The sequence below is a fragment of the Rhamphochromis sp. 'chilingali' genome (assembly GCF_963969265.1).
Source record: "Rhamphochromis sp. 'chilingali' genome assembly, chromosome: 12".
Taxonomy (NCBI): Eukaryota; Metazoa; Chordata; class Actinopteri; order Cichliformes; family Cichlidae; genus Rhamphochromis; species Rhamphochromis sp. 'chilingali'.
Genome location: NC_137939.1, coordinates 20307289 through 20319885, shown reverse-complemented (window position 1 = coordinate 20319885; position 12597 = coordinate 20307289). Strand labels below are relative to the sequence as shown.

At 41.0% G+C, this 12597-nt stretch overlaps 1 protein-coding gene across 1 annotated transcript; it reads right to left on the bottom strand.

The window, feature by feature from the left end:
• Nucleotides 1–397: 397 nt before the first annotated feature.
• opn7d (opsin 7, group member d) lies at nt 398–11961 on the bottom strand. Its single transcript, XM_080899381.1, has 6 exons — nt 11840–11961; nt 4477–4567; nt 4243–4405; nt 2080–2207; nt 1625–1959; nt 398–1311 (listed from the first exon to the last, which is right to left on the bottom strand). Exons 2-6 carry the CDS (start codon nt 4565–4567, stop codon nt 832–834), a joined length of 1197 nt encoding a protein of 398 aa, XP_080755507.1. The 5' UTR covers nt 11840–11961; the 3' UTR covers nt 398–831.
• Between the last annotated feature and the right edge of the window lie 636 nt (nt 11962–12597).

Genomic DNA, 12597 nt, shown 5'->3' with positions numbered 1-12597 from the left:
TCAGCTTTTATGCTCCTTATATCTGGAACAAACTCCCAGAAAGCCTCAGATCAGCTGAAACACTCAGTTTATTTAAATCCAGGTTGAAGACTCACCTGTTCTCAGCTGCATTTGAATAAAGCACCAAATCCACACTTTAAGCTTAAATTTCAAAACTTACATTTAACTACTGATTTTATCTACTGTTCTGATTTTATCTGTTTTGATTTTATATACTGTTTTGTTTGTTTGTTTGTTTGTTTGTTTGTTAATTAGTTAGTTAGTTTATTTGCTTGTTTTAATCAATTTTAAATCATGCTTTTTATTTGTTCTTGTTTCTAATGTCTCTGTAAAGCACTTTGAATCACCTTGTTGTTGAATTGTGCTATACAAATAAACTTGCCTTGCCTTGCCTTGCTTTGCCTTGCCTTGCCTTGCCTTATAATATACTCAGTTGGCGCTGGTGGAATATTAAACATAGTTTATCCTCATGATGCACACTGAGGTACACATTTTCCTAATTAACCTTTAAGCTGGAGGGGGTTCTGCTGTCTCATTTTCTGCTCTCTTGGAATCCTGTTAAATTACTGCACATTTAAATGAAACAGGAAACAAGCTGACACAGAAGTAGACGTCAAGACATTGCAAGTATACTTTTTTGTGGCAAATCTTCCGAGAAGTTTTTGTATCATGTTTTCATTTCACAATGAAAGAGTCACTCAGAAAGGATGACATGAAAGGTCCTTGCAAAGGTGGTGAAGTCTCATTGAGACTTTATTGTTCAGTAACCTCTTTGTCTTTTTGATCACGTGTCGTCCTTTGTTTGCTTTATGAAAGAATCAGGCTGTTCCACTAGAGGAACTCGGCCTGTGGTTTGGCTGAGAGTTGGCCGACTGTCACCTCTGTGTAGGTGGATCCAGTCAGGATGCAGGCAGTCCTTTGGGGTGCCACATGACACAGAGCTGCATTGTCAGTGCAGTGCAGACACGCCCCGTAGCTCTCCTGCTGTCCATTTGAAAAGCGCGTGGAGACGCTCATGTCCTTGTTGCGCTGTGATGTGGATCCGAATCGTTCTTTCGGCTCGGACTGCGGACTGCCCCTGTAGATCATCTGTCGTAACATCGAAGTGTCTCTGTATAAACACTCGCGAAAGTTGGGCTTACACAGGAGGTAGACCATAGGGTTGTAGATGGTAGAAGACTTGGCAAACACTGCAGCAAGGGCAAAAGCAGCAGGAGGAACTTGCGTGGCATCCCCAAAAGCAGCCCACATGGCCACGACAGCATATGGAGACCAAGCAGCCAGGAAGCCTATGCACACTGCTACAGACAGCTGTGGAGAAGGAGCATTCACACATATGCATGCAGATATTCAAACAACATTGAACAAAAAACATGACATGCAGAATTTAGTTTCATGTTAGTGGCAAATTTGTATGAAAACATATATCTTAAGTATTATAACTTTAGTTTTGAATCTATCCACTCAGAAGTCTACATATGCATCAGAAGACTGTACAGAGATAAAGAAAGTAATCAATTTAATTTATAACCTAATTATTTATGTTTTCATATCCTACTCAGATCCTGTTAGCTATAAAAGCTATAGTCAGTGGTGCTGAAGCGACACAGCCATAACCTCTGACCTTGACAATGAGAGCGTGTGCATTGGTGCTCTTGGCCTGTGGTGACACATGCTGCTGGACGGCCTGACGTGAGCCCCGCACGGTCAGCAGAATGAAAGTGTAGGAGAGGAAGATGATAGTGCAGGGGACTACATAGCAAAAGAAGAAAAGGCAGATAATATAAGACAAAGCTGAAAGCTCATAGTTGGGTGCATGCCAGTCAATGCAGCACGCTGTCCCATAAGGCTCAAGACTGTAATGTCCCCAGTGTGCCAGTGGCCCCAGAGCAAACACAGACGCGTAACACCAAACTCCAGCCACCAGGAGGTGGGCATGTGACGAGGAGAAGTTGTTACCTGATAAGAGAGGAAATAGAAAAAGGTGCCTTGAAGTTATTATGCTCGTTTTACTCCTGCTGCTGGTAAACTTTCTGTAGCTTTGACAACATCATGCTTATCAATTTATTCCACCCTCACCGTGGTTGGGGACACAGACTTTAAGGCAGCACACTAAGGAAAGCACTGTGAGGTTTGTCAAGCTGCAGAGACCAAACAGCACTCCACACATAGCATACACCTGGCAGATGATTTCTCCAAACAGCCACCTGTACACACAGACAATGAGTAAAAAAAATGTAATAGAGGCTAGGGCCCAGAAAACTGCTCCCTGTTTGAGTGTAACTGTAGAGTTTCAGTCACAGCTTTGGAGGGTCTTTTTATTGAGTGTGAGGATAGAAGTATAATAACAAGCTTTGGGAAGCCCTCTCCATCCCGAACATAGATTTCCAATATAATTTGTTTATATTTATTCTGCAATCTGATACAGTATTAAGAGTACCTGCTGGAACATGATCCATTTCAGTTGCATTCAGGCATTTAGGATGAAATAAACCACTTTCCAAAATGTTCTCACTTTTCCTCATTCTCATTCTTTCTTGGTTATTATTAATCTCTTCTAACAACAATAAGCCCCTGTTCAAAACCAGAGGTTCAGTTAAGCTAATTTAGAACAATACATTTTAAATCAGGTACATTATTATTACTGGAGGCCGTCATGTATCTTGTGTCTGCAAAAGTGTTCGCATTATTTTGTTTTTAAAAAGTATATTTTTGGTTGATAGATGACTATTTTCTGACTGTTTGCTAAGCTAATTGCACCAAAGGACCTCTGGATATTGTGTCAATAAAAAACAAGGACAAGAGACCTCACGTAAATGTGCTCCACCTTAATGTTTCTTTGTGAGCACTGAAGCTCTCCTGCAGTGCTGGAATTGCTCTTTGCAAGTCAGATTATGATCACTTTTTCACGTATGAAATGCATACTAGATCTCCTCCACCTTGTAACAGCAGAGACCCTTAATTTGAATATGAGTTTCTGGGAAGAGCAACTCACAGGCAGCTAAATCTGGCAACTAAGAATGGTGGTGAGTGACAGAGACCACAGATTTATTTTTGTTTACCGAAATGGTGACATTTTCATGACATGTACCGCAGTTTTGCCAGATGCCCTCTCTTGGGATGTAGCTGTTGAACTCAGGGCAAACTGACAGTGCAAAACTCTGTGAGTGTGAAGACAAAAACAAAAAACAAAGCCGAAAGCAAACACCTGGTAATGCTCGTGACGTAACACGTCTTCGTCAGGCTTGGAAACTGCAGTGTCCTCCACTGAAGATGTTTTCATTCAGAGTTTTGCACTGTTGATTTTCCCAGCAAGAGTTGGAGTTTGAGGTCAATGATGAAAATGTAAGTAGGTATTTAGACAGAGTGACAGAAAAAAAGGAACTGCACAAACTTTAACAGGAAATCTGTTAAAAGTCATTTTTTTTATAGATTTTTAGGTTAGACATGTTGTAACATATACTCACTGGGCATTTCATTTGGTATAACTGTTTAAACTGCTCATTAAAGCTGGATTGCTGAATAGACTTGTCTGAGTATTTCATAAATTGCTGATCTACTGGGATTTTCCCACACAACCATCTCTAGGGTTTACCAAGCGCGAGCTGAAAAGAAAATATCCAGCGAGCAGCAGTTCTTTGAGTGAAGCCAGATGTCTGAGGAGAATGATGATGTCAAATAACCACTTGTTACAACCAAGGTAAGAGCATCTCTAAAAACACAGCACATTGAACCTTCAAGTAGAAGGGCTAAAGCAGCAGAAGAGGTGACAATTCTGTCTGCTGACAACAGGAAACTGAGGCTGCAGTTCACACTGGTTTACCAAATTTAGATAATAGGAAAATTGGAAAAATGTTAATGAGTCTCAGTTTCTGCTGTGACATATGAAAGCATGGATCCATCTTGGTTCTATTTCATGTCACAAAACGAATCAAACTGATTTCTTGAACGTGACAACGAGTTCACTGTAAAAGGCCTCCACAGTCTGGTCCTGATGCAGAAGGAAATTGGTGAATTCACATCAGTTTGTTAGGAATGGCACTAAATGTGGAGGCCCTTCCACATGGGGCTAGATTGAAAATATAGTTAAGGCCCACAACTACACAAAATGTTTATCAATCTCCATTTTTTTGCTATAACATGTAGCTATTTATAGTGAATAGAGAAAAAAATTTAATGATTACTGATAAATGAATTTGAAGTTGAAATGAAATAAAAATATAGAAGGAGCTTTTACGATACCTGTGTGAAAACGCCGATGGTATGGCCAGTGGAAGTAAAGTGAGTGTCATCCCAAGGTCACTGATGGAGAGATTGATGATGAAGAACTCTGCTGGTTTCAAGGTTGACCGCTTGTGATAAGCAACAAGTAGCAGTGTGGAGTTGCCTATGATGGACAGTACACCTGTGAAAGAAAAGGAGATTGAGTTGTGCTAAAGATGGATAAAGCATAAAAAAAATGTTGTGTGGACTCACAGAATAAGCTGTAGACTGAACCCATGAAGATGTCATGCTCCTTGGAGATGGTGGAGGTAAACACAGCAGACGTGTCTGAAGCATTTCCCATCTGAAATGTCACCACTCGAATTAATTCATGGTCAATAAAGCTGAAAATAATCCAGGAATTTACAAAAGTCAATACTCAACTTAGGATCCTAAAAAAATGAAAACATGCAAAAAGGAAGTATATGTAGTCACTATGTAAAATCAAATCAATGCAAACTGTTTTGTTTCTGAAGCATTTCAAACACTGCACACTGTCTGTAGTGCACTACAAGCTGTCCTACTGCTGTTATTGCAAGAAATATCTGCAGCCTACAGGATCAGATGTAGAAATAAATTAAAAAAGCCGTTTTGAAGAAAAATAATCCTCTGCAAAAGCTGAGGACTGTTCATATTAAATACAAATATCTAAAAAGCATTGACAGATGGAAAAAATTAAAGCACGGTGCCATTTTTAGGATTTACAACAGGGGTACAAGCGGTTGAGGGAACAAAACAATTATGATTAAGACCAAATGTGCTCAGATTTTCTGGGAATAAAAAGCTTGTGAAATTGCAGTCTAAGCATGATTCACCAAGCACACATGCAATTGCAATCCAGACACCGAAGTGATCGAAGAGATACATAATGGGCCGAGGTGAGAGTGTGATTCTTTTTTTCCCTGCCATGAAACAAAGTTGACAGGCTCTCCAGGATTTCTAACACATTGTTGGAAGATTCTTAATGGAGTCTTCTCGCCATCACTTGAAAACTGTCAGAGGCATTCATGCTTCTCATATTCTTTAGCCAGTCGGCTTCTTCTTACCCAGCTATTTGCAACCAAGATAATGATTGCTATTCAGTGCATCACTTTGCTTGATAGAAAATGAAAAATACAATGGAAATTGGGAAGGAAAGGATGGTGCAGGGACGAAATGCGGAGCAAGAGTTGGATAGCTACCAGAGATGATGTAGAGGCAATATTGATGTTCAAGGACTTAGGCAATCACAGGGATGAAGCTTCATTACTATGCAAGTCAGCACGCCAGTCAATGACGAAATGTCCAGTCAGTCTGAGTGGAGGAGACTCAGCGGAGTACAAAGCTGTGACCCATTTTAGTACCACTCAACTCCATGAACTTCATTCTTGTGTCAGCACAATAATGGATTCTCAATCAAGTAAATTTCCCTTCAGGTGTTTTAGGAATCAGTGATGGAACTGGCGTAGCACACGTTTACTATCATTCCAAAGCCTTTTCTTCCCCAAATTAATTACCTTGAAGAAACAATTCTTTGTATTTCTTTCCGCATCTAATCTCCAGCATTGATTAAAAGCAACACTGTTACCACATTAATGATCAGCCCTGTTATTGCTGGGATAGATACAGTTTGTGAGAGCATGTGTTCTGATAAAATGTGTGTTCACTCAGATCTGTGCAAAACATGTTTTCATCTCATGAGATCTCTTGGGAGGGGAAACTGTCAGGTTTTGGAAGATTTAAAGCTGATATTAATCATAAACATCCTTTGCACAGATCTGAATGTGCACATGCTTCTCTCTCAAGTGTGCTGGTTTTTAAGCTCAAGCACTCTCACCAAGCACTGACTGAGCTTTTTCTTTTTTTTTTAAAATTGGCTCTGTAACTGAGAAAGCGTGCATCTTCCTTTTAATTGGATCATAATATGCTTATTTTTGTATTAGCTCCATAATAAAACAAAAGCAGCTTTGCACAGTTCAAATTTCAAAATATGATCCTTATTTATGTTATATTGGGTTTATGTGTAGCTCCTCTGTTTGACGCTAAAAGACATTTAAGCTCCTGTCCCTTTATGCCAACTTTTGTCTGATGGGTTGCCCTTCATAAATACGTTTTCAGGTGGGTACAACTTCTTTAAACTGTGTCTGAGATATATTAGAGACATCCATTCTTAATTATATATAAAAGCAGCGGAGCATAGAAAAAATGTGTCATCGTTTTCGAAAAGGCTCCGGGTTCGCTGTCCAAACGGCGTTTTCAAATGTATCCGCTTTAGAAAGCGTTTTCAAAACACTGCGTTTTCCTTGACTGAAAACGCCGTCTCAGTGTGGACGGAAGGCCAAAATTGTCACGGACCCGGTTCCGGGGACTCGGGGTTCGTGAACAGTGTGGACCTTTATTGTTATTAGTGTATTGGATGTATGTTTTCTGCACTGTGCTCTTGTGTTCCATGCTGGTGTGTGCGTGTGTGTGTGAGGCTGGAGGATGAAGGACAGCCACCTGCAGGCCTGATGGGTGTGGCCCTGCCAGCTGCTGGTCACGCCTAGCTTACCACACACCTGCTTCTGATCAGGATCGTCGGGGGAGCTACTTAACAGAGCGATGGAGCTTCCTCCGGCGCAGGATCGTTGAGTTAGACTCCATGTCAGTGTTTCTAGTGTTGTTAAAGTGTATGCCTGCCGGAGTTGGTGCCATAACGGCTGTGTCTGTGTTTTTCCCCAGGAGGACAGCGGAACACAGGACTGCAAGACACACGGGGTGTGTGAAGGCACAGGGGCAGAGAGCACGGGATACCAGCACTTGGGAGAAGACACGTCACGGGAGTCGAGGGAGCACTTTTGGAGATTTAATGTGTGGTGTACAATTACCTCACTGTAAATAAACCCACTGTTCATTCCATTAAGTCTGCGTTTTGGGTCCTTTCTCCTACATCCCCCACGGTCTGCCCTCCAGACCGTGACAAAAATGGAGAGAAAAGGATGCAATTTCAAATGAAAATGTATTAGTGTGGACATGGCCCATTTGGCCCATTTTGACATCATAGCGTCACATAGTTGTTGCAGATTTGCTGACGAGTTTTCTGCTGCTTCAAGGTTTAACAGGTTTTGCATTCAGAGGTGCCTTCGTATCAGCTCAAGGCAGTCTGGTTATTATCCACTGACATCTAGCATCAACGAGGTGCTTTCACCCAGAGGGCTGCCATGTACTGGAGGTTTTCTCTGTAAACACTAGACATGGCTGTGTGGGAAAAATCCCAGCAGATCAGCAGTTTATGAAATACTCGGATCAGCATAGCGAGTGTGGAAATGAAAAGGGAGCTGTTATGGAAAGATAAACTCTGTCATTGGTCTGCTGTGATAGATTGAGTATTTTGAAGCTGAGTGGGCTATGACACAACTGTCATGTCTCTGAGCTTGCCTGAATAACTAATAATTGGACGCCTTTGATACAGGGACACGAGGACTTTGACCTCCAGATGATGACGTGAGAAATGTACCTTATATCACCTGCTTACTTTTTTATTTTTCAAGCACATGTGCACTCTATCCTTTCCTTCTCTGACCCTGTAGAATCATGTGGTTTGCAGAGGATATTTAAAATAATCTTTCTGCAGTTTTACTGCTGTTGTCAGCATGACAAGTTATCTATTAAGTTTGCAACAAGTTTGCCTGAGGCAGGCTATCAAACTGTGAGATTTGCGGTGCCACTGAAAGTAGAACTGTCACTCATAACCATTAAATGTCTGTAGTCAGCGGAGATGAGCAGCCATTTAAAGGCTGACAGGCATGTCAGCGAGTGAAAGAGCAAAGAGACCACATGCTCAAGGGCAATGGTTGTGTATCTGCATGGTTTCCAGCCAGTCTCAATTTTTGATTTGTGTTTAAATGTTAATCTGTTACCCAGCATTTTCTTTCCTTCAGAAAATGTTACCAACAGGATTCGTATTTTTATCTAAAGTAAATTACCCTCTTTTCCATTATAATGGCTCTCAGTGTATGTGCATTGACATTATGAATCAGAAAATGTTTGTGATCGAATGTGAACTGAATGCAAAGTGTCACATTTAATTTTGCATGCTTGGCTTGATTTACCAGCCCTGTCCCTTGAGCATTTACACTGTTTATATATGTACATTTCAAAGCAGTATTGAGCAGTTTTTACTTATGCCTTTTTGTGTTACAAATATGCTTGAAAAAAATAACCTGAAAAGTGAAACCAGTGTGGAAGTGCCTTAAGCCTGTATTCCCTCTAATAGCCAGCAGGCACGTCTCCTCTGATTGGGAAAAAATATCTGGTTGTATAGACGTCTATGGGGAAATGACCTCTGTAAATGAATTCCTGGGGGGTTTATAGTGTCACTCACTAATTTCAGGTTTAACATTATGTTTAGTTTATAAATTATCATCCTTATTAGAGTGAAACAGAAGTGTACAGTGCCATAAAAAAGTATTTGACCCTTTCCTTTTCCTTTCTGTTTTTTTAGTATTTCTAAAAGTAGGATGCTTCAGAACATCAAACTAATTTTAACACTAGACAAATGTAACCAGAGTAAATAAAAAATGTAGCTTTTTTTTTTTTTTTTTTACCTGGCAGAGCTGCTGAATCAATACTTCATGTAAATAGGACCTGCCTGACAAAGTGAAGTAGGCTAAAAGGGCCTTGAGGCAACTGTTTGGCACTGTATAGCTAAATTTGAATTGAATTGAATAGAATTAAAAGATCTCTAAAAGCAACCCATCATACCACGGTCTACAGTGAAAGATCCTTTTAATTCCTTTGGACTCCAGTGAACTATGATGAGAACCATTATCCACAAATGGAGATAAGTTGAACACTAGTGAACCTTCCAGGAGTGGATGTTCTACCAAAATCACTCCAAGCACACGTCATCAACTCATCCAGGAGGTCACAAAAGAACCCCGAAAAACATCTAAAGAACTTCAGGCCTCCCTTGTCTCCTTTTATGGGGAGTGTTCATGATACAACAGTACTAAACAAACTGGGCAAAAATGGCATGGGGGAAAAAACAATGCTGACCAAAAAGAACCCAAAGGCTCGTCTACCCAAGACTTTGGGCAAATATTCTGTTGGCTGAACAAACAAAAGTTACATTTTCAGATAGCTGGTGTAAAACTAATACACTAAAACCATGAATTCTACTCTCCACCAGAAAATCCTGAAGGATAATATCCAGCTATCAGTTTGTACCATAAAGCTAAAGAGGACTTGGGTTATGGACAATGATCTGAAACACAACAACAATTCAACCAAAAAACTTAAATCATATTGAAATTCTTTTCATGCCTTCAATTTGACTGAATTACTAAAACAATTCTGGAAAGAAGAGTGGGCCAACATTCCTCCCCAGCGATGTGAAACACTTATCACAAATGTGTGATCCACAGCTTATTTTCACTGAAGTCAAATAGACAGCATAGCACTAGACAGTTTCACTACCATTAGGCGAGTGTTTACAGGCAAGTCAGCATCTTCCATATAAACTATGGCAACTGTACCAACTGACTAGTGACCAAAGCAATTGCAAGGAGGTTTTTTTTTGTGCAGCACCAAATGTCTGTTTGTGACCACTTTCAGCCTCCAGCAACCATTTACCAACCAGACGAGGAATTGATATATTTTCCCTGTTGACTGGTGGGTGCCCGGGCGCCTCCTACTGGTGTCTAGGCCTCTGTGACGGTGGCTCTAGCAGCTAGTTTCACAGATGGCCCATAGCCTCCAGCAACCACTTGCCAATTGGTTGACGAATACACATTTTTTCCCTAGCAACTGGTGGTTGTCAAGGACCGCTGACCAGTCTTTAGGCCTGTTTGACTGGTGCCTAACCAGTCAACAAAAAAAAGAAAAAAGGAAAAAAAAAAGAAAGCAAGATATGGTGCATACAACTCAAACTCTTGTGTTCTAGTTCAGGGCAACATAATTATACCACCGACAGCCTCACCCAGCAGCACTCTACCACACTAGATGCTGGAAATCGGTGGTAAAGCCCTTTGAGTTGAGCAGTATTTAAAATCAAAGCAGCAAATATGATGTCCAGTGTGTTGTGTGGTACGTGCCACGACAACCTAGTGAGACCTTTGTGAGATTAAAGTCAACTGTCACTGTCGCTGTGTGGAACTGCCACCTCATCTGAGAGTGACTGACAGTGACAAGCGAGTGCCATCACAGTACACTATTTACAGCAAGTTTTAGCGGCATGACAGCATGGTTGGAGGCAACTCCTTCAAACATTGCTGGGCATACGACATATCTTATGTAACCTGGAGAATTAACATATGATGCAATCTGCGTTCACATGATGTGTTTAAGAAGTCAAGCACTGCATCATATTAATGTAACTGTGAATCAGTTGTCAGCAGAATTATACGGGTAAATAAATTAAGCAAAGGGAGATGGCGCATGATTTGATTGTAGCATAGACCTTCTGCAGTTGTGGTAACATAGAGGACAGATTGCCATTTAGCTGATTGCAACTGAGGCAATTAATCATAAATGGTCTGATGCAAGCAGGCAATTACAAACTTTTGGTCATGTGACGTGTCGCTCATCCTAATTGGATTAACTTGGCATAAATATTTTTTAATATACAATGCTATAAAATAGCTTTATAATTTTAAGTTGTTTTATAATATTCAGATGGACCTCTGTGGCTATGTGCACATCACCATCTTCATCAGTCTATATCACACAAACTATTGTGTGATTAATCTCTGATTAGTATAGAAAAAGAAACTTTTGATTAGGTCAGTGTCATGCCCTCAAACAGCTGTTTTCATTTCCTATTTGCCTTTGATTCTCATCTGCAGTTGGAGCTCAGTCACTTTGTTAAATTATGTTGTATCCAACAGAAGGACTTCACACTTAATGATTTTCTGCGAAGAGAGCTTTGAGTGAGCCACAATCACATATGTCTGCACAAGCAACAACGAAAACAACAGGAAACAGTTCATGCATGCAGGCAAACCCATCCAGATAAACAACGTGCAGCAAGCGGCTCAGGATCAAGGCAGGCTGTCTTGCAAATGGTCAGTGTTGTGACGGCTTCAACTTGGACCACCAGATAAAGAAAAGCACTCGTTTGTTACAGAGTGGGATAATCAGGATCTCGTCACTAATCCTGCCGGAGGTCCCACGAGTCCGCTGTGAGGTCTGAGCCTTCATCTTCATCATTATTACAGCTTGCACAATTCATTTTCGCTCCCTTGATTTAGTATCTGAACCTTAAATGAATGCCCTTCACTAAATAACCTTTTAACATATCCAGATGTTGTCATGTTAGAGGAAGAATTGCAAGTCAGGAAAAACTACCAGACATTTTCACAGGAAAAAAAAGCGGATCTAAAAGAATAAAACAAAACATAAATATATATATGTATATATGTATATGTATATATATATTGATCTATGTCAGCGCCTATCTCGCTGTTCACTGGTAGTAAACACTAAAAAAAAAACCAAGCAAAATTTCGGGAGTCACATAAATGCGACATCATTGTTGATCCCCCCCTCTTTTTTTCTGTTATTGTCTAATCTCTTTGTATTGCTCTGAAAATTGACACCCCGCGGCTACGCTGCTTACCTTCCAGGGACGAATGGCTTGTCCTCAATTAAACTCATGGAGGCCAGGTGGAGAGCAGGACACAGAGGAGAGGAGCTTGGCCAGCCACCGAGAAGGAGACAGAGAGTGGAGGAAAAAGAGAGAGGTGGGGGGGAAGGATAGAGAGAGGGGAGCACTGGTTCTATTTCAGCCTCACACTGAAGAGTCCGGTTAAGGTATCCTCCTCCCCTTCAGTGACATACTCTTGCATGCAGCTGGCCAGGTGGACACATGCTCGCTGCATCTTACAGCATGTGCGCTGATCATTATTGTTGGCATTCAACTGATGGAGAACGAAAAGCCCACAGTGACGGCAGGCCAGAGAGAGAATAACGGGAGAGAGAGAGAGAGAGAGAGACGGATCAGCATAATACTGGTAAGATCCGAGTGTCACTGATGACTCAAAGTACCGCTCCCCTCCCCATTTCCTCTGCCCACTCTTACTACCACTACTTTTTCCCCACATACCCTACACTTTGGATTATCCTCTCACTTTGCATGAATGAATCGTGCATGCGATTCAAGTGTGTAAGGTGGGTTTTCCCAAATCAGTCTCCACAGCTGACTCACATGCTGCTGTGAGCTGCTGGTATCAAATCGCTTAATTAATGAATCTTGAGGTTGGTAGCCAGCAGGAGAGAAAAGCAGCAATTGATTATAAATTTATAGGAATGAAGGCAATGGTGTTTTGATGTATTTTCATTCGATTTTGAATTCAATCACGGTTTTGTGGAGGTATG

Bases quoted from the DNA above. Each gene is read 5' to 3' on its own strand.
- opn7d (XM_080899381.1), bottom strand. From the start codon at position 4,567: ATGGGAAATGCTTCAGACACGTCTGCTGTGTTTACCTCCACCATCTCC. The intron at 4,406-4,476 runs GTGAGTCCACAC...TTTCTTTCACAG, and splicing joins TTCAGTCTACAGCTTATTCT to GTGTACTGTCCATCATAGGC. The intron at 1,960-2,079 runs GTGAGGGTGGAA...CTCTCTTATCAG, and splicing joins AGTCTGTGTCCCCAACCACG to GTAACAACTTCTCCTCGTCA.